Source organism: Mastigoproctus giganteus, chromosome 12, assembly GCF_048544385.1.
Source record: "Mastigoproctus giganteus isolate SK-2022 chromosome 12, ASM4854438v1, whole genome shotgun sequence".
NCBI lineage: Eukaryota > Metazoa > Arthropoda > Arachnida > Uropygi > Thelyphonidae > Mastigoproctus > Mastigoproctus giganteus.
The window spans coordinates 173,402,243-173,429,654 of record NC_143586.1 but is presented as its reverse complement, the minus strand read 5'-3'; the positions used below and the strand labels follow the sequence as shown (position 1 = coordinate 173,429,654).

The following is a 27,412-nucleotide window of genomic DNA, read 5'->3' as shown; positions in this document are numbered from 1 at the left end:
TCCATCAGTTTCTCTAGTAAAGTCGATTTGGTGATAATGTTAGCGAACATTGATCTAGGTCAAGTGTGCTTCCTGGGAAGTATTCTATTCGTGTTCTATTTCTTTGAGATTAAAATGTATTGAAGTATATATTAATTTATAAAAGTATGAATATTCACAGCTAAATTTTAGGTCAAATCTGCTTATTTGCTCTTATTGAACTTGGGGGGGGGGGATCGCGATATTTATGAAAAAGTTTAAGGAAGCTCAAGGTATAATATGTTTAGGAATCTCTGATCTAGGTTGTAATTTTGCTGCGATTGCAGAAACAGATGGTGAACAGTAACCCAAAAATAATTTATACACTTGGTCGAGTTGAACTAAAGTCAGTAGTGAAAGAAAGGGACTTGGGAGTTACAATACGGTCAGACATGAAGTTCTCCGAGCATTGCAGACAAGTTGCAAGGAAGGCCCATGGTGTCCTATGGATGATTTATCGAATATTTGCTAGGAGATAAGAACGTCATAAACCCAATATAACGCTATTGTTAAGCCACACTTGGTATACTTTGTGTTCAAGTATGGAAACCGCACCTAAAAAGAGACATCGAGCTTCTTGAATGGGTCCAAAGACGTAACTCGCCTTGAAAGCTGAAAAACGAAACGGCGTCCATACGAGGAAAGACTTCGAATATGTAGGCTGCACTGCTTGGAAACTTAGAGACATGCTTGAGGTGTTTAAGGCTCTGAGAGGCAAAAGTAAAATGAATGAGGACGAAATTTTCATGGTTATGAATGATTCTAGAACTAGGGGCCATAAATTCAAGTTATGGGGGGTGGGATATGTTTAGACTGGATTGCAGAAAGTTTTATTTTTGCCAGCGAGTTAAATTACTGGAATACCTATATGGGTGGTAGAGGCTGATAATTTTGGGAAAATTCAAAGGTCAGCTGCATACACTGTACCTACGGGAGGAAGGAAGTGCACAGGTTGTCTATTTCCTTTTCTTTTATTATTTATTTTTTGGTGGTGCAGCATAAGCCTTGCACCATATGACCATTACTAATACATTGCTGATAAGGCATAATACAGCGACTCTCTTCTGAAGCCATTAAGCTCAACAAGCTTCATCCCACGTGTTGCATTCAGTTGTTTTGCTTGCTTCTAATATGAAGACATTTCCTTTTATTTCTGATGCGGAGATGCCTAGTATGGTTTGCTTTCGACAAATCTCAGGGTGTGCAGTTACTCTTTTGCACACTGTCAAAGTCGCATTTTTTCCCCTTTTCGAATTTGCCTACATGTCATGATATTATTCATGATTTAATACTTCGTTATCTCATTCTGTTATTTTTTCGTGTGCCATCTCTCACTTCTTTAATAATTCGTCTAATTCTTTAAATTTATACAAACTATCCCACTTCCACAACACCAGACGGTAGTTTCCAATAGTCAATCACACTGGCTGCAAGCAAATTTTCACATATCTGTCCTACAGTCATTCTTTTTATATTGTACCCTTGTGTGTTGTCCGAAAGAAAGGATGTCATCAGTATTTAGATTACTTAATCCATTTCAAGCCTTAAACACTTCAATCAGGTCTCCTAATAGGTGCTTAGTTTCCAAGCACTAATTTGCAGAACTGATGTCATTTGTAGCAAGAGTACCCTTTTTGATCTCTCGTTCCGAGAGATCAACACCCTTCTTTAAATGAGATTTCCAGACTTGTACGCAGTACTCAATATGCGGCTTAATCATTGCTTTAATGCAATGGGACAATCATCTTTTCACTGCTGGCAAAATTTCCGTATATCGTTGACAGAACCTTATGAGCTGTCAAAGCAGCCCGCCTGCACTGCCCAGAGAACTTCATATCGACGACTGTACAATTAACATTGTAAAGTCCGATAAGAAGTTCCCTCCAGTCTCTTTCATTGTACCCTCTAAGGTCTCTTTCGTTCTTGCCACTTTCATTGTGATCCAATTGGTATGTGATTTTGGAATTACTGCTGCAAATGCTTTGAATTTATCAATGTCAAACTTTAATTGCCACTTCTCAGCCCATGTCCAATTTTTCTAGATTCTGTTGCAGTAGTATGCCTTGATTCTTGTCTGCAACTGCAAACCTACACAATAAGTCAGATACACCTTCATCAATAGCATTAATATTTATACTACAGCACTGAGCCTTGACGAATTCCATTAATAACAATATTCCAAGAAAACAATGTCCATTTATAACCAACCCCTGTCTTCTGCCAAGCAATCATCCCTTTATCCACAGCAGCAACTTCCCCCTAATGATACACTGCTCCAATTTATACAGCAGTCCACATGAGACTGCCATCAGCTTTACTGAAATCTGTATATTATGTCCAGGTTTTTTACGTCCAGTTCCTTTTGTTAACTAGTCAGTAGCAAATCAAAATGTTTTATGACCACTTTCGTCCAGTTAACGAACGGATGATTCAGGTGTATTTACTGTGCGTGTCCAACTCACAATAAAAAAAAAAGAATAATAAAATCGAAACCCAATGCGGTGCCGAATACTACAGAGCGCTTGCTGTGCCTCTAGCGGAGATTTATTGCTATTCTGAAAATAAGTTTCTAGTAGCGGGAGTACTGTGGACTTTTGATTTTTACTGGATGGACTTCTCTAATTCTATTTCAATCAGTGATGCAGTTAAATTCAAGCAAGGAGATTAATAAAAATTCACAATTTATATTCTAAATATTAAATTTAAGTGTCCACTCCCGTTGATTTACAGTCAACTCGACGGGTAGTTGGTTCAACGGGAGCTGTGTAGTCAGTAGTAAGATAGGGAACGGATGGTCACTTTATTACTTACTCGTAGCCACAGAGTAGTAAAATATCTTACTACTCCGTGCTTGTAGCACACTACCGGCGAAACACAAACCAACATGCCGATAAAGCTTTTTTTGGTATTAAAAAAAAAAATGAAATAACTCGATTATACATTTAAATTCTAACTGCACACGGTTTGTGGGAGGCTTTTTTATGTACTCTTTGTTACTTGTGGAGTGTATGTTTTGATTATGAAGACAAGTTTAATATGCAAATGAGTGAAGTATAACTGTACCGAATTGCAAAGGATTATTCAAGGTAACGTAATCTGTAAACGACAAAACAATTTAAAGTAGCCACTGGGCTAATTGTGTAAATTAACAGCATTAACGTTTTTAATTAGCAATAACAAAAAACATTTAATGTTTGAAAGCGCTTCTTGCATGTTGCATATGAAAATGTTTGAAATTGCTTCTTGCATGTTGCATAGGGCTTTTTTTTTTTTGTTTTATAAATTAGTATTAGCAACATGCAAGAAAGTTCATACAGCAATAATGCCAACCATCCCCCCCCCCCCCAAAATTCTTTCCAATAATTCAGTTCTTCCTTTAATTTATTCAAACTAGTCACTTCCACAATAAGGTGGAAGTTTATACTAACAATTTACCTTTTGGTTAATAGAAGTTTCTGCATACCTGTTTGGGAACTGTCCCCTTTACCTTTTCCTCACTTGAAAAGCAATAGCCATTTATAACCATTATTTTCCTATCACTTAATCACTTCTTTATCCAAAAGTAACTTGCCTCAAATGCCACATTGCTTCAAATTTGAATATGACTGGTTTTCAGTTACCTTCATTTTAATATAAGGCTGCTATTACAATACCACAAAGAACCAAACTGATAAACTGTTTCTTATTCCCTGGTTACAGATAAATATATATTTGACTTGTAGTCTGGACCCAGGTGTTAGTGTTACTTGATTGGCTAACATTAAGTAGAATTAACTATTGTTTGGCTGTAATTAATTAAATAGTTTTTTTTTTATTTGTGACAGTGTAGCAGGAACAGAATACTGTATTTTAGTTTGGATTAGAAAATATAGATTAAAAATTAAATTAAAGATTAAAACTAAGATAACTGACAACCAACTTTGTTTAGATTAAAATTAAATAATAAAATTAAAAAGCTACTGCTATCATGATACAAGAAAGCAAAGCTTATACAATGCCAACCAAAAGGGGTAAAAAAAAAAAAAAAACTGCTTCCTTTGCCCATTACTTTAAACATTTGCCCAAACTTTACTTAACCTTCTGCTACTAATGTGGTGCCTAACAGACACCACTTTTAAATGTTTTTAAATTTAATTTTAATTCAAATTTAAAATTTAAATTAAATTTCAAATAAACTTTGAATTTAATGTAAATTTTTTAAAATTTCTGTTTTTTTAAATTTATAAATGAAATTAAATTCTCCCATGTACTTTTTTCCACCAGTATTCTCCAATTGCATATATTATGCAGTATTTTCTGCATTCATTTTGATGTACTATGAATTTCGTGACATTAAATGTTTGTTTGGCATTCTGCAGATGCCAGGTGAGCAAAAGCATCTACCTTTCTTTTAGGCAACTCCTGTTCCCACATAGTTTCTGTGAGGTGCCACCAGCAATAGGTGTCTAATCTTGAGCTTTGATTTTACTGCTAAATGTGAAAAGTTGACAAAAATACAGATGTTCACCTTGCATCTGATAGACACTATACAAATGTTTGTACTTTGTGCTTCAATCTGGGAAATGAGTGACCTTGAAAATCCTCAAAATTACAATAAAAACTTATTATTATTATGGTTTCTCTTGTTTATTTTTGTTTGATACTTTTAAATTCAATTCAGATCATAATTAATCAATCAGTGTTTTCAATTCAGTAAAAAAGCAAAAAATTAATTTTTATATAATTAAAACAAAAAGGGTATCTCACAGATGCCACACAAGCATCTTTATTAAATTGAGGACATAAGATTAATAAACAAACTACCCACCACCACAATACTAGGTAGAAGTTTATTCCAAAAATCAATTATCCTTAGGCTGAATACAAATTTCTGTATCATCCATTCTGCAACTAGCCTTTTTCAATTTAAATTTATGCCATCAGCATTTAGTTTAATGAATCCTTTTAAAGTTTAGGTCACCACACAGCTACCTAGCTGAGACTACAGTTCCCCAATCTTTCTTGGTAAGAATATTCTTTTGTTGTTCTTCTGTGCACCCTTTGTCAACAGGTCAATGTTTCTCCTAAAATGAGACTGCTAGACTTGTATACAGGATTCCAGACATGCAAACAGGATGATGTTCCTTTGGGCAAAGTTCCTGTATTTCATTGACAGAACCTTATGTTTCTCTAGTAGCTTGTACACTCCTCAATGAATTCTTTGTTGTGCCAGTTGCAGTCCTAGATAGGAACTAAGCAATTGCCATTTCCCATCCCTTCTGTTAGAAAGGACTGAAACTGGCAGTTGTGTCCACTTTTGTATCAGTGGTAAACTTATCTATCCAGATAAAGGCACCACTAGGTTGCAGTATCATAATGTATTGATGTGGGATATACTTATATAACTACTGTCAGGAGGAAGGGATTTCACTTTCATAAAGGTGAAATAAATTTAAAAACTGTTGAAAGACCACCTGTGGTTTCAGACAGTTTTTAAATTCCTTTCAGTGGGACCAACTGCAAATGATAAAATGGAGACATTCAGGGAAATAATTATTGGAAGCTACTAAGCTTTTTATACCAACTAAGGAATGCTGTTCAAGGTTTAGACCTAAATGGATGTCAGATGAACTGATGGGACTAGAAGACAGAGAAGAAAAATGCATATGATAATTATATATTACCAGGAGACTTGGAATCATACAGCAAGTACAAACTATTCTTCAATCAGGTCACTAAGGGGATTAGGCAAGGTATGGCAGATTATGAAATATCCTTGGCTAAGAATGCAAAGAAAAGTAGCAAAGAATTTGTTCTTTGCTTATTGAAAGATGTAGATCTCAGGGAATGGGTGCAGAGAAGAGCAAAAAAATTAGTCAAGAACACAATGGGGTGCTCTTACCAAAAAGACTTTGTTCTACAAATTGCGGCTCTTGGAAACTAGGCACTTGCAAGGAGACCTGATTAAAGTGTTTAAAGCTTAGAATCAATTGAGTAAACTTAATGATAGTGGTATTCTAATTCTTTCTTCAACAACACACACAAGGAACATAAATTGAAGAAGGACGACTGCAGGAGAGGTGTGTGAAAATTTGTTTTCAGCCAGAGAATAATTGCTGGCTGTATAAAAAAAAAAAAAAAAAACAATAGCAGAGAAGAGATATTGCCTGGTGTCGTGGAAGTGGATAATTTGAATAAATTAAAGGAAGAATTAGACATTATTAGAGACGATATCCAGATGGGGTGGGCATTGTTTTTTTTTTTGGTCTTGCATCATTGCCAAGCATAATCTGCCACTTGTAAAACTTTCTGCATCATCAATTTTTTAACGTGATGCCAAGGCCTTTTTTTGATGCTGCTTTTATATATTCATTGATTGGATTTCAGTATTTGCTTTCTTGTATAAACTACAGTCATAATGCATTATCTATTGTCCCTAATTTTGATTTCTTTAAAGTGGAGCAAGAGCTTAATGATCCTTATGAATACAAAATCTTGATTTTTTTATGATTTTTTTCCCCTATCTTTTATTTGTCTTACTCGCACTTAATCCAACAGCAATTTTATAGACCCACTTTTATCAAGTTTTTTTCAGAGCATCCAACTTAATTTTCATAGCAGCAACAACAACAACTCTTTTTATTTTCTTGTCCATATTTCATTATATATAATATCTATGTATAATGAAAATAACTGCCTGTTGACTTTTCCCAAGATTGTTTGTTGTTTGTTTGGGAATTTTTTAGGTGCATCAGCATCTATGGCTATAGTGTGCCAGCTTCCCAAGGAGTTGAGTGTTTGTTCCAAACATTGTTGGGAATAAACATACAGCCAACCTCTTGGGAGGTATACAACTTAACAGGCAGGTGTGGGGTACTACACTAGCTGCAGGCATACTGGATCAGTGTCCTTGGCATGCTGCTGTCCACCAGATAGTATGTCTTGAGGGAATTCAGAGTATTGAATAATCCAGTGAATCAGTTAAGAGGACTTCTACTTTATAACCATTTTATTAATGATTAAATGTACTTTATTTCAAAGTCAGTGGAATTAAGTAAAGTGATATGCTGCTATCAACCTGGCTATCCATAGCTTAGGTATAGTAAATAACCCATGCTTTTGTTCGTGCTCATTTGCAATGAATGAGGTAATTAATTTATTCAAATTGAAGAAGAAAAAAAAAAGAAGAAACTTTTTGTCATATGATGATAAACAAAATTAAACATTTAGGCAGACCTCTATCTGAGTTAGATCTTGTGGAAAAGCAGTGTTAACATTTTTTTTTTTTTACTTTGGAACTGCTACTGCTGAACACACACACTTAAATGGTTTTTACACCACAATGTAGTATGCTGTCATGGCAAACTCACCAGACTAAACATATTGATAAGCAATACAATGGTACCATCAGCACAAAGCTGTACTATGCCATTTACACTCCTAGGTACCAGTCCAGGAGCTTTTGGTTCAATACTTTGTCATACCCTGTTTAGTTAGATATTACCAAATGGGCTAGAATGGAATCAGTGATGACATCCTTCCCAGCCAAAATTTTGGTTGTTCATAAACTAGTGGATAACCAAATGAAGGGCCTAGTTGCATAACCAATGGTGACCAGCCTTTGTTGGATCAACATGCTGGAATACTACATTCTAAAGTACAGGTGCTTCAGTACCTATATTTCACAATTTTAGCATCATTCTCCATTGTTGGATTAGATGTAATGGTTTTGTATCTGCCAGCCACAATCTTCATTTAGTAATATAAAGGAGTCTCTAGGGGTATTGAAAGCAATTGATATACTGCACACTAGTTAGCAGTATAATAAATAATTTTTTTTTATATATTACTGGGTGGCTACACAGGGTTAGGTGAGTTTATAAGATAGATAGATTCACATGAATTAAGACGTTTGATCTGCATTTTCTGAATCCGTCTTGAGACTAGAGAAATATTCTGTTCCCTTTTAACCCCCCCTTTCCATTTGACTTTTATTCTGTGGGTTTAAGCTTCTGACATCATATTCTTAATTTAATTCTTGATATTATATTCACCTGTAAAAGTTAACACTGGAATTTGTTTATTAAAATCCATGTGTTTTTCAAAACAGTTCTTAGTAATTTGCCTTATAATTTATACATTCATATAATCAGATCTTACTAAATTTAATTTCAAATACAAACATGTGAAACTCATCACTTAACTGTCACTTTAAATTTGATATTAAAATTTAATTAATTATTGGTTTTTTTTTTTAGCTGCAAGAACATGCTCACCTACAGAGTTTAAGTGTCGTAATAAAAAGTGCATACCTGGTAGATGGCTATGTGATAAGGAGAATGACTGTGGAGACAATTCAGATGAAAACCAATACACGTGTGGTTAGTTTTCTAATCTAGCTGGCCAATCTTTAAAATATGTATATCTCAGTTTTGAAATAAATGTAATTATAAATTTACACTAATTTGCCTTTAACTTTACAACTTTTACAAGCTAAGTGAGAGTTTATTCTGGTAGTTAATTACTGTTGACTAAATGTTTGAGTAAATTTTCTTGAACACAGGCTGGAACAGTAGCGTGGTACAAAAAAAAATACAGTATAAGATGCCCAAAGAGGGTGGGGAATGAGGGTTAAACTTTAGGAATAATTTTTCTAATTAATAAAATTATTATATAATTAAACAACCACTATGTAATGTACACCTGTTGGTTGAAAATTACGATTAAAGCCATAAATTAATTTGTCAATCAAGACTAATAAAACAGTGTGCTATTCAAGGAATAAATGTCATGATCAAAATGTATATAAGGTCAGTTAAAATGTTGTTGCAATTAAATTATTATAATGTAATTAATATAACAAAGCAATCATATATATGTATGTATAAAAACAGTTTGCTGCCTCTTAGTTATGTTATTGTAAATTTATATAATGTTATTATATAAATGTATATAATAAATATTATTATTTTAAATATAGATTTATATATATATTTTGGGTGTGGAAATAAAGTTCCTGGACTGGTGAAGTTGCAGTCGTTTCGATTATTTTGAAAATAAATGGAAATGGCATGTTGTAGTTCAAACTTCCTCCAACAGATAATGGCACAGAGACTGTAATAGGCTGACAAGTTGCAAGTAACAACTAGTTTCATTAGTAGTGTTAACTTTCTGTGTTACTATTTTGCAATAGAGCAAATAAATGAATAGCAAAATTTTGCTTTAAATTGAGAAAATCTGTGACAGAAACATATGAAATGTTAAAAAATGTTTATGGCAATGAAACGTTAAGTCATACCAGTATGGTATAAGTCAAGGGTAGGCAACTTTCTGCTTGCAAACATGTGTAATCTGGCTTGCAGTCATTTTGAATATATATATATAATAAATGGCCAACTGTTTATTATATATAAATTTTTGAATTAATGGAATTTCTGACTTAAATTTAGAATATACTCTGTGCATTACTATGACAAATATCGATCCAAATATTGATTCACTTATAAAAATAAACTATCAGTTCTCTCACTAAATATAAAAATAAAATATTGCAATTTTTGTTACTGGAATTGTATTTCTATTTTGTTACTATAATTGTGGTTTTGTAATTTTATCTTGAATTTTTATTTCGGTTTTCTTATTAATAAAATTGCGTATATGTATAAATATTACAACAAATAACATAAAACCATTTATGACAATTTTTTCATTATACACCATTTTAATAATCCTAAAAATTGTGGAATGCTAAAAGAAATTTGGCCTGCATGTACCTCACAGACATTTTATTTGGCCCCCATATATAAAGATTGCCCACTCCTGGTATAAGTGGTTCAAAGATGGGCATGAGGCTGTTTACGATGACCCAAGAAGTGGGTATCCAACAACCTCTCAAAATGAAATAAAATCATTGCTTGACCCTCAAAATGATGGCTGATGAGTTGGATATGAATAAGGAGATGATGTGTCAAATTCTGCATGAAGATTTAGGAAAAGGAAGGTCTATACAAAATTTGTGCCACACAGCCTCACAGGTGAGCAGAAACAACAAAGAGTGTAATCATGCAAAGACTTCATCCAGACCTGTCAAGACAGTCTTAATCTCCTCAACTATGTCACTGGAGATCAGAATTGCATGTTCAGTACAACCCAGAGATGAAGCATCAGAGAATGTAGTGGGCTTCAAAATGTTTTATTTATAGAAATCCAGGATAAAAACGATGCTGATCATGTTTTTTGACAAACAGGGTGTGATTCACAAGGGATTTGTATCTGAAGGAAAGAATCAATGCTGCATTCTATGTACAGGTACTTCAAAGACTATTGACTTGCATTTCCAAGGTGAGGCTGCAATTTCAAGAGAAAGGCCGCTGCCTTTTGTTGCACAATAGTGCCCCTACCCCATTCTGCACTTGCTGTGAAGACATTTCTGATGGTACTTGGTATTGTACAGCCATTTATCAACCATTCACCCCACTCTCATGATCTAATACCAGCACAATTCTTCCTCTTTCCCAAGATAAACTGTCCTCAAAGGAAAGACATTTCAGGATGTTGAGGACATGAGGGCTCTTTTCAGAAACTTCTAGAACAGTGCAATAATTGTATTCAATCAGGTGGTGATTACTTGGAATAAAAATAAAACCATTTGAGTTCCTTCGCCTTGTTTTTTTATTGCACCAGAGCCCACCTCGTATAATATTTTTTAAAAATTATATTTTTGTTCTGTTGCGATAAAGATGCAGTCAGTTTGTAAAAAGTGAACTTAGTGTTTTTATTGGGATCAAAATAATGAAGGCAAGAGGTCAGATAAAATGTGATACATTATTGGTAGGAAAATGAGCAATTACATGAAAAATCATTACATAATAATGGAAGAGAAAGTTTTGAAAAGTTGTAAAAACTGCCTTACATTATGTGTGAATTACACAATTTTTTTTTTTTTTTATTCAGAGTAGTTTTTCTTTCATATTATGGGTGTATAGTACTGAAATAAAAATTGAAGAATAACACTCAACCAGTTAACAATGGGTTCTAAGGGTTAATAGTGGTGCCATAGTATTATTATTATTATATCTTTTATTCTCTCTCTCTTTTCGTCTCCTAATGGGGTTTTTTCTCATCCCATGATGGATGCTGGTACCAAGTACATGGGGGTGGTTGTCATATCTGGTTACTATTATCAGTTGAGGAATTCTCTGACTATCCTACAAGTGTTCAGGATCATTGCTTTCTGGAGTTCCACATAAATGAATCTGGGTATAACCCCCCATGCAAGTCCTGAAATACAGCACCTAGTATACTGGAAGTGACAACCCAAGTGCAAAATAAAGTAAGCAGGGATTGAGGTACTATGTGCACACGAACCAGCGGAATGCTGCCCCTCTGTGTTACCAGGGTGTAGTAGACGACTCTCATCAACCAGTGCAATACCACCACTTTGCTTATTGAGGGCTTCAAGTAGTAGAACCCAAGTTTAGTCTCCGGAGCAATCTTCCTTACATTTTGAGGGTACAACACTAAAACAGTGTTTGTAGACCAGCTGGTAGATAGTGCACCAGACCTAACCTATTGGTAACTCTCTAGGAGGTTTCAAGATCAGTTAGTGTATAATCTTGCTGCCTCTACTCTGCCAGATAGTGACTGGAGGGAGTCCGAGTAGTGTGTGTTCAGGGGGGGGGGGAGGCATTGTTTTACCCAGCTCCTTGACTTTATGTCAAGGAACTGGGTATATTCTTGCTGTGTGTATGTCATATTTGAAATTTCATTAATTTATATAACATGTCCTCCTCACCTTTTTTTACTACTGAATACATCATGAATAGTAAAACAAATAGAACAAATGTAATCTGTGAAGGGATCTAAATCTCCCATGCATAATTGTTCATTTGTTCATTTGACAATTATGTGTGGTCTCAGTTCCAATCTCAATGATGTCCATTTTCACTTACAGTTTGCCAAGCCACTTACTTTTTCTGAAAAAATCCCAATTATCAGTTGATTCAACCACTTCTCACCTCATTTCTAATTATTCTCGTCAGTTCTTTAGAACCGGTGAAAAATAGTACTTTTTATTTTAATATTCATTCCAAGACCTTGGACGTTGAAATTTTTGCCACATTTTATGTTTAATTTTAATTGAAATTTTCTTCTTACTGCACTCTTTAGGAGCAGTTTACACAATCAGTTTACACAATGTTGTAATTATAAGACACAATAAATTTATGTCAAATAAACACAATACATCACATCAACTAAAGCAGTGTTTCCCAAAGTGTGTTACTTGGCAAAAATATATCACTAAAATTCAAAAAACACAAACTTTTAAAAATAATTAAATGGCCAATATTTCTGACTGCACAAATTGTAACTAAAAGCCACTATTTCAAGTGTCGGCATGTTTGTTTTATGGTTTTCCAGTTTATTTTATTTTCACACAAACCATCTCTTGATAGTGTTTCACATAAACAGTCTACTTGTGACTAATTCTTTGTCTGTATATTGCAAAGAAGACAACGACTGGATCACATGTCGTGAATAGGTTTTCCCGAATTGGTTCCTCAGTGACGGATGTTACTTGTAATTTCCCCACAGCTTTCAGGGGAAAGGCTAAACAATGTCTGAGAAGAGAGAGAGAGAGAGAGAGAGAGAGAGAGAGAGGAGTCTACTGCAGCCGCTATTTCAATCGTTGGCAGTTTCGCTTTATGGTTGTCAGACTCCCTTTATTTGTTTTTTTTCACAGCAAGAGTCTATGGCTAATTCTTTGTTTGTATACTGCAAACAAGACGACTTGGTCACAGCCTATAAACAATGCATTTTATATCATTTTTATTATATATGTATCTGTACTATATGTAGTTTGTGGTGGGATCATTTGTTGCCAGGTTACCTTGATGAATGCCCTTCAAGGGACAAAAAAAATAGCAGAGCTATATACACGTATGGAAAACTGAAACAGAAAAATGAAGATATGCGTGGAAACTGAAATGAGAAAAATTCAGCTAATCACAGGGATTTCCAATCTTTGATTCTTTTATCTTTGCCACATTTTACAACTAATATCACTCAAAGTCATGCAGATAGTGTAGTTGGGATAGAATACTCTTTCAGTGAAAATTGTTTTAATGCAATGTCAATCATAAATGTTGCTGCAAAATTTGAATCGTCAAAATCTTTCTGTGAACTAACAGAAGATGACATAAAGATAATCTTGTCTTCTCTAACTTGAACTTTGATCCTTTGATCCACAAAGGTTAGTTTATGCCACTAATTTGGGACAATTTCAAGTGAAAAACGGTGTCCGTAATCGTTAGTGTGCAGTATCGTATACGGTCACAGTTTTTTTTGCTTCTGTCCTGAATTAGTAGCATGAAGTAACCCAATCTTTTTTCACTAGCCAAATATTAGTCTATTAAAAAAAAAAAAACACAGTTTAACCGAATAGATCAAATAGACTGGGGTGCACACCCTTTTCTAAAGTTAACCCTTTCTTTTCCTATTACTTTCTAACCTAACCTTTAAAGTTAGGCAAGGAAACCTTTTTCTATTATTTCCTAATCTAATCTTTAAAGTTAGGTTAGGAAATACATGTAATAGGAAAAGAAAGAAAGAAAGAAAGATTCTTTATATATATGTATCATAATGTCAATCAATCACTTAATGCTATGATGTTATCATCAGTTGTGTTCACATGGCAACGAGTACATCATCTGTCACGCCTACATGTCAATCAATATATTGTTCTCGACTTCTGCTCCAGACCAATAGCATATATTGCCTGTTTACTGAGCATGCAGTGCAAAGCTGCGGTAGTTGATAAACCAGTTTGTCCAGGAAGTTTCCCGTGGTTCTCATGTTGGCTTTCTTTACCTTAGCTAGTATTTCTTCTCAGCTTTCAACTCACACACAGCACTAGGTTCTAATAGTTTCATGCTTGGGGTTTTTCATAAAAAAAAAAAAGAAATACAGCCCTGCTGAGCTCACATTCAGAAATTTGCCTTCAGCTGGAAAGCAAGTGATTGCTGGAATAAACTCTTGTGTAGTGTGAAAGTGGGTATTTGGATATACATATTTAAAAGAATGATTGGACAAGTTATTAGAAGGAATGTGCAAATGAAGGTTTTTTTTTTTTGCTGATAAATGCATAAGTTTTCTTCCTTGCATCAATTTTACATTATTACTAATATGTATTTTTTTTTATTAATCATACAACTAGAGTGTGATTTAATTACAAATATATATGAGAATATATAATTGTGTATACAATAAGGGCACCTCAAGTTGTGATTTAATTAAAAATCATTAAAAAGGACCCATTGGCTAAACATCGCTTTTAAAATATTACATATATAAAACAACAGGTTAAGAAATGTTAATAGAAGTCAGCATTATATGCTGACTTCTATTAACATTAAAATCAGTATTAAAAGTTTTTTGTTTTATTTTGTTACTGTTTTTTATTTATTATTTATTTTATAAGTTTCTTATAAAATAAATAATATTACATAAAATATACATAAAATTAGCAGTAGGTGGTAGATGCATAGATAATATTTGTATATTTATTTTTGTAATTTAACATATTCTTTTAAAATATATCTTTTTCCTAGCAAACAGTTAATCCATTTGTATGAATTGATTACAGTAAACAGGACCTGTAGTGAAGGTGAGGTCTCATGCAAATCTGATCCCAAGTCATGTATACCATATAAATGGCTGTGTGATAATGCTGTAGATTGTGTAGATGGTTCAGATGAGGAAAATTGCCGTGAGTTTCTGAATTTTTTTATTACCTCTTAGTATCAAAAATTAAAATGGTGATAAAGAGTAATAATTATTATAAGAAAATATCGAATACTGTACTTTTAACTGTTACTAAATACAGTAAAAGTTTAAAATTCACATTTAAAATAAATGAAATAAAATTATAAAGCTTAAACATCTCATTAGTAAATTGATGTAAATCATCAACTGCTCATGTGGTGCATGTATACTATAAGGGTATACATGCACCCTCTTCCAAAGTAGAAAATTTGATATTTTATTTTATGCAGTTATAATTACTTATTCATCCTTTTCATAAGTATATATGATATTGAATATTTTTGCGATGAAGGTTGTGATTTTTATGGAAACATTAAAACTAGATTTTTTTCATGTCATTTTATAAAAATGCTTGCGAGAGCCAGTGTAGAGGTATTAGGTGCTCTCGGCCAGGGTTTTTCAAACTTTTTTGGTCATGGAAATCTTTTGCAGATCCAAATCTTCTGGAACCCTAATATCTTTAAAAGAGTAATACATGTACAAATGTAATAAAAAATTTATACAAAAATAACAAAACATCTGCTGAACCAGGGTTTTGCAGAATGCACTTTGGTTGGGTAAGTTATATTTTTAAAACAAACTGAGTTAAGTTAATTGGCTTATAAAAGTAATTAAATGTAGTTAAAAGTTATGCTGAGAAAAAAAAGTAACTTTTAAAGTAATTTCACGAAAAGTAACTTAACCATTGCGTTGCTTTCAATTTTGTGTTTTTGTTAAGTCTATTAATTATTTTTTTTAGTTTAATTTTTCTTTAATAAAGAATAAGAAAACTGCTAGAGAAACAATGTGAAATTAAATTATGTTAATTTTATTGTTTTAGTAATGGGGATATCTTAATTATTTAAAATATTTATTAAATTTCAATAATAGCTGCATTTCAAAATTTGAATAGATTAATTTTCCTTGGCTGTTTTGAAATAATGACTCTGAAGTACTAAACACTCTTTATGCATGCACTGATAATAGTAGTTCTGTATCGTAGCATGAAATAAAGATTTTATAATAGGAGAGATTTTTGTACAGAGAGAGATATTATAATTGGTTAAGTAGTTAGTGATTTAACACCCATTTAAAAATTAAAAAGATTAACTTCATCTTTGATAATGGTTTTAATAACAGTTTTGTGTGAAAAATTTTTCATTTCCTGCCATATATCATCTTGTAATCCATCCTTCAGTGATTTTCTATTTTCAGCCCAGTTCAGTTTGAACTTGCTGCCACAGTGCAATGCTCTTTTTTTTTTTTAATGGAAATAGCATGTAAGCCTAGATAGAAAGAAATATTAAATCATGTCTGGAATGGGACAGTGAAAAGTTGGGTAATTTTCTTATTTATAATTTATGATTTATTTTCAGTTTCAAGTTTTCTTTTGGGGTCTGTAGTCTGCCCCATCTATAATATGCTTTTGCCAGATAACTGAAGGAAATATAGATATTTTCACTATAGGCAAAATTATCTGGCACAGTGTTGGTTTCCACGTATAATACTATATGTTGTGAAAACCAAGTAATCAGCAAGTGAATCCATGTTTCATGGGGGCATTGCAGACATAAAATCATTCACAAAATAATTGCCAGCTTGACTAGCATTCAAAAATACAAAGTAAATAGGTATTACATATTTTATCTACTGCACCTGACTCCTAAAACAAAGTAAAATTAATATTATATTGACAGAATAAGGCTATGTCCCCTAAATGAAATTGACATCCAGTAATACTGGTTTTTCACCAAACTGGCTTGACAGCATTGTAACTAACCATCTTAGACTAAACTGTTATATAGATTGTGGCCTAATGATGTTCCCTTTTTTCATTATAATATTAGTTAAGTTCTTTAAGTTAATTCCATTTTGTAGAGTAAAAAACAAAATTCTAATACCCTTATAGTATAAATTACACATTCTGCTGGTGGATTTATTGTAGGGAAAATTATTGCTTGTTCAAAGTCTTGGCTGACTGCTGAATGTAACTTGAGCCCCTTGTATAATAATTTTGGGTATGTTGCCTGCTTGTTTTCACAGGATTTGAGGTGTGGATGTGCCTGTGTTTTTTTTTTTTTTTTTTGGCAAAGGTAAAGAAAGCCAACACGAGAACCAAAGCAAACTATGGAAACTTACCTGATAAACTTGTTTGCCACTACCGCAGTTACTCCCTGCATTCTCGATAAACAGACAGTGTGTGTTATCGATATATCGTTCTCGACTTCTACTGTCACTACCGAAAACACGTACTATATGTTTACCAAGAATGCAGGGAGAAACTGTGGTAGCGGCAAACCAGTTTGTTCGTTAAGTTTTCCTTACTTTGTCATGGTTCTCATGTTAGCTTTCTTTACTTAGCCTTTTTAGTTAGTTTGTTGAATGCCCTTCAAGGGACAAAAAAAATAGCAGAGCTATATACACGTATGGAAGCTTTGATGATTTGGTGACTGATAATTTGTAAGCTCTAGCTGTGTATGTTCAGAGATTTTTTTAGAATTTTCTTCTTGTTGTCTATACCCCACCCCACCCCCATCCCACATTTTTTTTTTTTTTTTTTTTTTTTTTTTTATGTAAACCCTAAACACGAGAGGTATTAGAACCTATAGTACTTAGTACCGTGCTTGGGTTGGAGGTTGAGAAGACGAAAGAAGATATTTGTTGACATTGGACTTGAACTTCTGTAGACGGTAATTTTCAGGAAATAGGTATGAAGGAAGGTTGTTCCAGAAAACGGCAGTTGAATGAATAAACGTGGAAGATGAAAAGAAGATGAAATTCTGTGAGTTTGAAGTTGGACAGTAAATGGATGTTGGCTGGTGGCTGCACGTGTTCGAACTGTTTTGAAAGAGAGAGAGCGGGAATTATAAAGGCCAATTCAGAAGAACAGTGCCCAAGAAAGTATCTGTGGAAGAGGCATGCAGCAGAAACAGTACATCAATGAGACAGCGAGTGGAGAGATTCTGTTAGAGATGAATCATTAATTAACCTAACTGCCCTTTTCTGAATGGAATCGAGAAACCTGAGAGAGGTTTTGGGGGCACCACCCCAGATGTGGGAACAATATTCCATGGTAGGGCGGATTTGCGATTTATACAGAGTGAGCAGCTGTTTCGAAGAAAAGTAATGTCGAGAGCGAAAGAGAAAACCGAGTTTTTTAGATGCAGAGGAAGCAATATTCGTAATGTGCTTGTGCCAAGAGAGACTAGAAGTCAGGGTAATCCCCAAAAGAGATATATCATTTTGCCTAGAAATCAGAGTGTCACCAAAGATAAGCATAGGAGCAGAAGAATCCTTTTTGCGAGATATAAGAGAAGACTGAGTTTTAGAAGGGTTGAAATCAACTAAGTTGTCTTTGCCCCACTGGAGAATTACCTGAATATCGGCATTTAAGGAATTGGTAGCAGATTTTCGAGAAGTTGAAGCTGATTGAGCAGGGCAAGATTTCTCAAAATGGAAAGTGAAATGCAATGTGCTATCATCAGCAAAACTATGGATAGGATTTCCAGTCAATGGAAGAAGGTCATTAATATACAAGAGGAAAAGAGTGGGGGAAAGAACTGAACCTTGGGGGGAAACCGGCATTAGTGGAGAAGTTAGAAAACAGAGTGCCATCTGCGATCACCCTCAGTGAGCGATCAGAGAGAAAACTGGATAACCAATTACTAAAAGCAGTTGGCAAACCATAAGATGGAAGCTTGTTTAGAAGACCTTTATGCCAAACACGATCAAAAGCCTTTGAGATGTCAAGAGCAACTACTTGGGTTTCACCGAACCTTTCCAATGAATTAGTCCATAAATAGGTAACATAAGCCAGAATATCACCAGTGGATCGACACTGACGGAATCCATACTGGTGATCGTTGATCAGACAGAAGGTTTCTAGGTAGTTTAAGAGTTGGCGGTTAATCGATTTCTCCATTACTTTAGAAACAGTAGAAGTAATTTCAATGGGACGATAATTGTATGGAAGGGATTTGTCACCCTTTTTAGGAACTGGCTTGATATGAGAAAATTTCCAAGCAAAAGGAAAAACACCTTTGGAATAAGAAAATGAAAAAAGTCGACATAGAACAGGAGTAGGTTCGGGACACAGGTTTTGAGAACAAGTGGAGAAATACCATCGGGACCTGGAGCTTTCTTAGCATCAAGATTCGTCAAAATCCTTCTGACATCCTTTTGACGGAAGATCACAGGAGGCATTGAATGGAGCGTGTTGGGAATGGTGGGAGGTGTTTTACCAAGATCATTAATACATGAGTTCGAAGAAAAATGGGATGCTAGCAGGTCAGCTTTATCCTTGGCTGAAGTGACAACAGAACCATCTGGTTTGGACAGAGGTGGGAGCAGAGATGGGCAAAAGTTGCGGCCAATAGCTTTGGCAAGAGACCAGAATGCTCGGCTACCATTAGGGCAAGAAGCACGTTTTCTACTCTTAGCGTGTTCAAACTCTAGTTTGGACTGATTAATAACTACTTTACAATTGTTGCGAGCTTTGGGGTAGGCAGAAAATTAAACTGAAGAATTAGAAACAAGCCAATTATGATATGCAATATGCTTCTCTTGAACAACCTTAGCACATTTATTGGAAAACCAAGGTTTAGATAAAGGACAAGATTTTAAAGTGGAATGTGGGATAAAGGATTCCATTCCTGCAAGAATAATTTCACTGACACGATCTGAGAAAAAGTTGACATCAGAAGTTTTGAAACAGTAATCCGACCAAGGAAAAGAAGAAAAGAAATCTCGCAGGTCATCCAATTTTGCATTCTTGTAATGCCAAACAACACGAGGTTGGGAATAGCCATGAGATAAAGGCTCCATTGGAGAAGAGACAATCACTGAGTTGTGATCTGAAGTGCCTAAAGGACCTCTCACTTTGACTGTGTACTTAGAAGGGTTATTCGTGAGAAAAAAGATCAAGCATGTTGGCTGTATGATTAGGATTGTCCGGTATTCTTGTAGATAAATGAACAATTTATCTACAAGATATCAATGACTCAAATGAGTACAGAGAAATAGAGTGGGCTAGTAAATCGGAATGTCTTATAATGGGAGATTTTAACTTCCCAGATATTAACTGGAACTTGTGGGTTGGTCACTCACACACTAGTCAGACTTTTGTGGATTTATTGGATGATTGTTTTCTGCAGCAGCATGTTTGAGAGGCAACCAGAGAAAGTAATACTCTTGATCTGGTTATCAGCAGTGATCATTTGCATATTAAGAATTTGCAGATAAAGGAACCAATAGGTGGCAGTGATCACAGTGTACTGGTGTGGGATTTACTTAAAGATTTAATTACCATTAGGGGTAAAGGAAAGGGTTTTTGCTTCTGTAAAGGTGAGTACAGTGGTCTCCGACAGTTTTTAAATTCTGTACAGTGGGATCAACTGACGATGTTACCAACAGTAAATTCTAAGTGGGAAGCATTCAAGGAATTAATCGTGGATGCTACTAAAAGATTCATACCTATTAAGAAATATTGTTCAAGGTTTAGGCCTAAATGGTTATCTAATGAACTAATGAGACTCGTAACAGAGAAGAAAAATGCATGGGATGCATATAAATTATCAAGCGACTCAGAAGCCTATGGCAGATATAAGCTAGTCTGTAATCAGGTCACAAAGGAGGTTAGGCAGGCGAAGGCAGATTATGAGAAATCCTTGGCAAAAGATGCTAAGAAAAACAGCAAAGATTTCTTTACTTATATAAACTCTAAAAGGAAGGGGATGAATCTGATTGGTCCACTTGACATCGATGGTTCGACTGTTGATGAGCTCAGATAGCAAACAAACTGAATGAGTATTTTGCATCTACATTCACACATGAGGAATTATTAAGGTTTGAAAATGGCAGAAGGTTATCAAATTGTAGCAGGATACTTAATGATTTTGTAATAACTGAAAGCAAAGTGGAGGAGAAATTGTTGAAGTTAAACATAAGAAAAGCACCTGGGGTGGATGGGATCTATCCAGTTATATTAAAGGAGGCGGCAAAGCAACTAAGCAAACCCTTAGCCATAATTATGAGAGCATCCTTGGACTCAGGGGAGGTTCCCACGGACTGGAGATGTGCAAATGTATCTCCAATTCACAAAGGGGGATCGAAGGGTAACACGAGTAATTACAGACCAGTTAGTTTAACTTCTGTTCCTGGTAAAATAATGGAGTCACTGGTTAAAGATGCATTGCAGGATCATCTAAACAAGACTGCAGCAATAATTCAGACACAGCATGGGTTTGTTAAGGGAAAGTCTTGTCTAACAAATTTATTAGGATATTATGATGTGGTTACAAAGGAACTGGATGCAAAAAATAATTTTGATATCATATATTTGGATTTCAGGAAAGCTTTTGACACTGTTGCGCATGAAAGACTATTGTACAAATTGGAGCAGAATGGTATTAAGGGTAAGTTGCTACAATGGATAAAAGGATGGTTAAGTGGGAGAAGACAGAGGGTGGTAATCAATGGGTGCTGCTCTTCGTGGACTAATGTTATTAGTGTAGTCCCACAGGGTTCGGTGTTGGATCCACTGTTGTTTTGTATATTTATCAATGATATTGATGAAGGTATATCAGACTTAATGTCGAAGTTTGTAGATGATACAAAGGTTGGCAGGGTTGTTAATGACAGTAATGGCAGTGTGCTACTGCAACAGGATCTAGATAATTTGGGCAGATGGGCTAAGAAGTGGCAACTGAAGTTTAACCTTGACAAATGCAAAGTACTGCATATGGGTAGAAGTAACCCCAGAGAAACGTACCAACTGTGTGGTGCTACACTTAAGGTGGTAGAAAATGAAAAAGACCTGGGAGTAATTGTGCAGTCATTTATGAAGTTTTCTGAGCAATACAGACATGCTGCCAGGGCAGGTCATGGGGTTTTGTCAATGATATATAGGAAATTTGCTAACAGGGAGAAGGAGGTGATTGTTCCTCTGTATAAGGCAATAGTCAGGCCACGCCTTGAGTACTGCGTACAGGTCTGGAGGCCTCATTTTAGGAAGGATATAGATTTACTTGAGCGTGTTCAGAGAAGGGCAACAAGATTGGTGAGGGGAATGAAGGGATCCTCTTACCAAGCTTAAGTTCTGCAAATTGCAGTGGCTGGAGATTAGGCACCTGCGCGGTGATCTGATTGAGGTGTATAAGGCCTTGAATGGGTTGAGCACGCTGAATTCTGATGGGATCCTTCCACTTGTTCAGATTACGAACCTAAGGGGGCACAAATTCAAATTAAGAAAAGACAAATGTAGAATAGATGTGCGGAAATTTGCCTTTAGCTAGCGGGTGGTTAATTGCTGGAACAAACTTCCATCTGTCGTTGTGGAAGTTGACAGGTTAAATAAATTTAAGGTGGAACTGGGCAGGCATTTATTTGGAGGGAATGGTGTGATTTTTTTTTTTTTTTTTTTTTTTGGCTGATGCTGTATAAGCTCATACACTTGCTTTCTTGCATCACATGCCACTACTACTACTACTACTACTACAATCTGTGCAAGGTCATTAGTAATTGCAAAAGCCTCAGCATCTCGACCAGCTGGGTCGGTGTGACTAGAAAACGGAAGCCAGCTGGAGTTGTGAACATTAAAATCACCAAGAAAAATTACCTCACTGTTAGGAAAGTTGGACTGGAGAAAGTCAAGTTGCAAAGAGAGGAAGTCAAAGAGCTCCAAATGATTAGTGGAGTTGGAGGTGATTAGTGGAGAGATTATGGAGGTTATACCCAACAGATGAATTTGACACAATGAGGTAGAGAGATTTTAAGCCAGAGAAGATCAAAGAGAGGAGATTCCAAATTGCCAAGTCTCTGACAGGGAATATCAGAACAGACATATGCACAAGTACCACCTTTGAGGCGAAAGGAATCATACAGCAAATAATTTGGGCATCTGAGATGAGCAGTAGTTGAATCAACCGATAACTGAGATTCTGTCAGAAAAAGTACATGGGATTTGGCAGACTGCAAGTGGAAATGGACATTGTTGAAATTAGAATTGAGACCACTTATAATTGTGAAATGAATTAGGAAGTGTTTGGGAGGTTTAGATCTTTTCACAGATACGTTTGCTGTATTAGTTTGACAATTCATTGTGTATTCAATTCTAAGAAAAAGTGGGTGGACATGCTGTATGAAGTAATGAAATTTTTGGTTATGGCGTACACATGGTAAGAATATACCCAGATCCTTGACATAACGTGGCCTTGACAATGCCCCCCGCATACACTCTACTCGGTCTCCCTCCAGTCACTATCTGGCAGAGTAGAGGTAGCAAGATTATACTCTAGCTGATCCGGAAGCCTCCTAGAGAGTTACCAATAGGTTCGGTCCGGTGTACTAACTAGCGGCCAGCCTGTGAACACTGTTTTAGAGCTGTACCCTCAAAATGTAAGGAATATTGGATCTCGCCACAATGTTGATCATAACCTCAAAAGTCATCAATCATACTGCATGATGGAAGAGATGGAGAAGGGTTGACTGGAACTTAGCTCTAGAGACTAAACATGGGTTCCACCACTTCATGCCTCCAATAAGCAAAGTGGTGGTATTGCACCGATTGATGAGAGTCATCTACCACCTAGTTAATTGCTGATAGTTTGTTAGTTTGGTTATCTAGTGTTTGAACACACAGAAGGTTATAATTATAGAGGATTGGCAAGTTGATCTAGTGCTGAGATGGCATCAGGTTTTATTAATGACATGAGCATTTTCAGAACTTACTTTGATTCTTATCACCTCTGTTTTCTCTGTTAGGGATTCTGTGAGGTATTCTACTTTTGTTGAGGTCGAAGATAGAGTGATGACTAATTCTGCCCTATATGCCCAAGTATATTAATGTGGATCTGCCAGAATTCTTGTTTTGTAGCTTCCTGTGAAACTGCTTGAAAGAGCTCCATATCAATGACCTTGCATTCTGGTTATCTCATTGTTAACTTTTATTGAATGACATTCAATGTTGTGTGGGTGCTCTACTAATCATTAGTATTAGTAGAGCACCCACAGTAATTAGTATTAGCATTAACATTAGTAGAGGCATATGATGCAAGAAAGCAAGCTTATGCAGCATCAGCCAAAAAAAAAAAAAAACTTCCAATTCACCCCTCTGTTCGTTCGAAATACCTGTCCAACTGAGCCTTAAATTTATTTACGTTATCAACTTCCACAACAAGGGATGGAAGTCTGTTCCACCAACTAACTGCCTGCTGGCTAAAGGCAAATTTCTGCACATCTATCCTACATCTGTCTTTCCTCAATTTGAATTTATGCCCTCTCAGGTGATTATTCTGAGCAAGAGGCAGATTTCCATCAGCATTGAGCATGCTCAAACCATTCAAGACTTTATACACCTCTATCAGATCACCTCGCTGTTGCCTAGTCTCCAGACACTAATTTGCAAACCTTAAGCCTTTCTTTGTAAGGGCAACCCTTTGTTTCATTCACTAATCTTGTTGCCCTTCTCTGTACTCGTTCCAGCAGCTCTACATCCTTCTTGAAATGAGGCCTCCAGACCTGTATACAGTACTCAAGGTGTGGCCTGACCATTGCCTTATACAAGGGAATAATCACCTCCTTATCCCTGCTAGAAAAATTCCTGTATATCATTGATAAGACACAATGAGCTACTCTTGCAGCCTGTCTGCACTGCTCAGAGAACTTCATATCTGCCTGCACAATTACCCCCAGATCCTTTTCATTCTCTACCACTGTCAGTGTAGTACCACAGAGTTGATACGTTGCTCTCGGGTTGCTGTTTCCCATATGTAGTACTTTACATTTGTCAATGTTAAACTTCACTTGCCACCTCTCAGCCCATCTGCTCAGCCTTTCCAGATTCTGGTGCAGCAGCATAGCGTCAGTAGTGTCCTTAACAACCCTGCAAACCTTTGTATCGTCTGCAAACTTGGACATTAAGCTTGATATACCATCAGCAATATTATTTATAAATACAGGAAACAATAATGGACCCAGCACTGAACCCTGAGGGACTCCACTAATAAAATTAGCCCACGATGAGCAGTGCCCATTGATTACCACTCTCTGTCTTCTCCCCCTCAACCACCCCTTTATCCATAGCAGCAATTTGCCTCCAATGCCACACTGCTCCAATTTGTGCAGCAATCTTACATGTGCAACAGTATCAAAAACCTTTCTAAGATCCAAGTATATAATATCAAAGTTATTCCCTGCATCCAGTTCTTTTGTGACTGCATCATAGTATCCAATAAAGTTGGTCAGGCAAGACTTCCCCTTATCAAAACCATGCTGTGTCCAAGCTATAACTGAACTCTTGTCTAGATGATCCTGCAGTGCTTCTTTAACCAGTGCCTCCATTAATTTTCCTGGAACAGAAGTTAAACTCACAGGTCTATAATTACTTGTGTCAGCCTTTGATCCTCCTTTGTGAATTGGGGTCACATTTGCACATCTCCAGTCTATGGGTACCTCCCCTGATTCCAAGGAAGCTTTCATGATTATGGCTAAGGGTTTGCTTACTTCCTTTGCTGCCTCCTTTAATATAACTGGATAGATCCCATCCAACCCAGATGCCTTTCTTGTGTTTATCTTCAACAATTTCTCCTCCACTTTACTCTCAGTTATTAAAAGATTATCTAGCTTACTGCCAAATTTGAATACACCTCTGGCATTCCTCCTCGCTGAATAACTCCTCATGTGTGAATGTTGATGCAAAATATTCATTTTAGTTTGTTAGCCACCTGAGCAGGACCCTCAGCTGTTGAAACATCAATATCCAGTGGACCAATCTGATTCATACCTTTCTTTCTAGAGTTTACATAGGTAAAGAACTCTTTTCTGTTTTTCTTTGCATCCTTTGTGACTTGGTTACAGACCAGCTTATATCTATCATAGGCTTCCATGTCACCCATTAATTAATATGTATCCCATGCATTTTTCTTCTCTGCCATATGTCTCATTAGTTCATCTGACATTCATTTAGGCCTAAACCTTGAACAATATTTCTTGGTATGTAAAGCCTAGTAGCTTCCAAGATAAGTTCTTTGAATGCTTCCCATTTTGAATTTGCTGTTGGTAACATCATCAGTTGGTCCCACTTTAAATACTGTCTCAGACCATCGTAATCGCCTTTACGAAAGCAATAACCCTTCCCTTTACCCCTGATGGTAGTTACCTCTTTGAGTAAATCCCACTTGAGCAAACTGTGATCACTGCCACCTAGTGGTTCCTTTATCTGCAGATTCTTAATGCATGAAGAATCACTACTGATAATCAGATCAAGAGTATTACTCCCTCTAGTTGCCTCCCGAACATGCTGATGTAGAAAACAATCATCCAATAAATCCACAAAAGCCTTGCTAGTGTGTGAGTGCCCAATCCACAAATTCCAGTCAATATCTGGGAAATTAAAATCCCCCATTATAAGACTCTCTGATTTACTGGCCCACTCTATTTCCCTGTACAGTTTCTTATTATACTCATCAGAGTCATTAGGCCTATAGCACACTCCTACTCTCAATTTTGATCTCCCAATGCTTATGTCACACCAAACTGACTCGACACTGCACTGTCCAGCGATGTCGACTGGCTTCACTTCCTTGGATTTTATGTGTTTCTTAACTAATAGCATAACCTCTCCTCCCTTCCCATCCTGTCTATCCTTTCTGTAGATGTTGTACTCCCCAAATTCCAGTTCTGCGTTCTTTATATCTGAGTGACACCATGTCTCTGATAACCCAACAATATCCGCCTTTGATGCTTTAAGCAATACTTCAAATTCATCAAATTTATTTACCAAACTCCTAGCAATGGTGTATACGCAAGTTTACATGCACCTGTTCTTTTTCTTAGCTACCCTAACACAACCTATGTGTTTACTTGTACCGCAATGACTCCCAGCAGTCTCTGAAATATCCTGCATCTTGTTTTCCAGGCTTCTGCTCCTTCCAATAGAAGCAGTGCAAGAATCACTTTCACCTCTGCCAGTGGCTACTGTTAATCTATTAGTCCTTGTATCCCCCCAAGCTAGCAGTTTTCTGACCCACCTAACACTGCCTCGATAGCATCAGCAAATATTCTTGCACCCTTTCTATTTAAGTGTATCCCATCCCTGTAGAAGCAGTCTCTCGTGTTAAAACTTTGGTGGACAAAAAATTTGTCATTCTTTTTTAAGTAGAAGCAGCAGTCATTTCAACTATTCAGGAAGTTTCCATCTATCACTACATGAATTTTTTTTGGTGGGCTCATAAGAGATATGTGATAAGGAAGTTCATGTGAAGTCTAGCAAATGCATTTTTCCAGAAAGCTCCTTGTGTTCGAGCTTTTTTGAATAGTGTGTTCAAACAGTACATTAAACTGTAGTGACTAGATAAATCATTTTTTACAGGTTCAGAATTTGGTTGTTTTTGATTATTTGCCTAATTGTAAAGGTTTTTTGGTTGATGTTAGTTTTCTGGTGTTGAGGTAGAGCAAATTATCAGAAGCTTGCTCTATCAGTTGGCAGTTGCTTATGATTTAATCCCTAACTTCTGGTTTAATTTAATTTAAATTAAACCAGAAGTTAGGGAAAGAAGAAATTAAATCTTCTAATTTAATCCCTAGCTTAAATTTTGATCTTCTTTTACATTTTTGC

The 27,412-nt window shown here is 35.8% G+C and overlaps 2 protein-coding genes across 3 annotated transcripts in view; one reads left to right on the top strand and one right to left on the bottom strand.

Annotated features, from left to right (window-relative positions):
• Positions 1-3,640, bottom strand: part of LOC150077602 (1-phosphatidylinositol 4,5-bisphosphate phosphodiesterase delta-4-like) — a 298,832-nt gene extending 295,192 nt beyond the window's left edge. The window contains exon 1 of the mRNA XM_090386233.1: positions 3,482-3,640. The gene's annotated coding sequence lies outside the window, so the exon portion shown is untranslated. The remainder of the gene's footprint in view (positions 1-3,481) is intronic.
• LOC150077601 (very low-density lipoprotein receptor-like) overlaps positions 1-27,412 on the top strand; it is a 269,423-nt gene that overhangs the window by 24,644 nt on the left and 217,367 nt on the right. For both annotated transcript variants that reach the window (XM_090386228.1, XM_090386229.1), the window contains exons 3-4: positions 8,256-8,378; positions 14,642-14,764. In XM_090386228.1, coding sequence (XP_090242354.1) covers positions 8,256-8,378; positions 14,642-14,764 — 246 coding nt within the window. The remainder of the gene's footprint in view (positions 1-8,255; positions 8,379-14,641; positions 14,765-27,412) is intronic.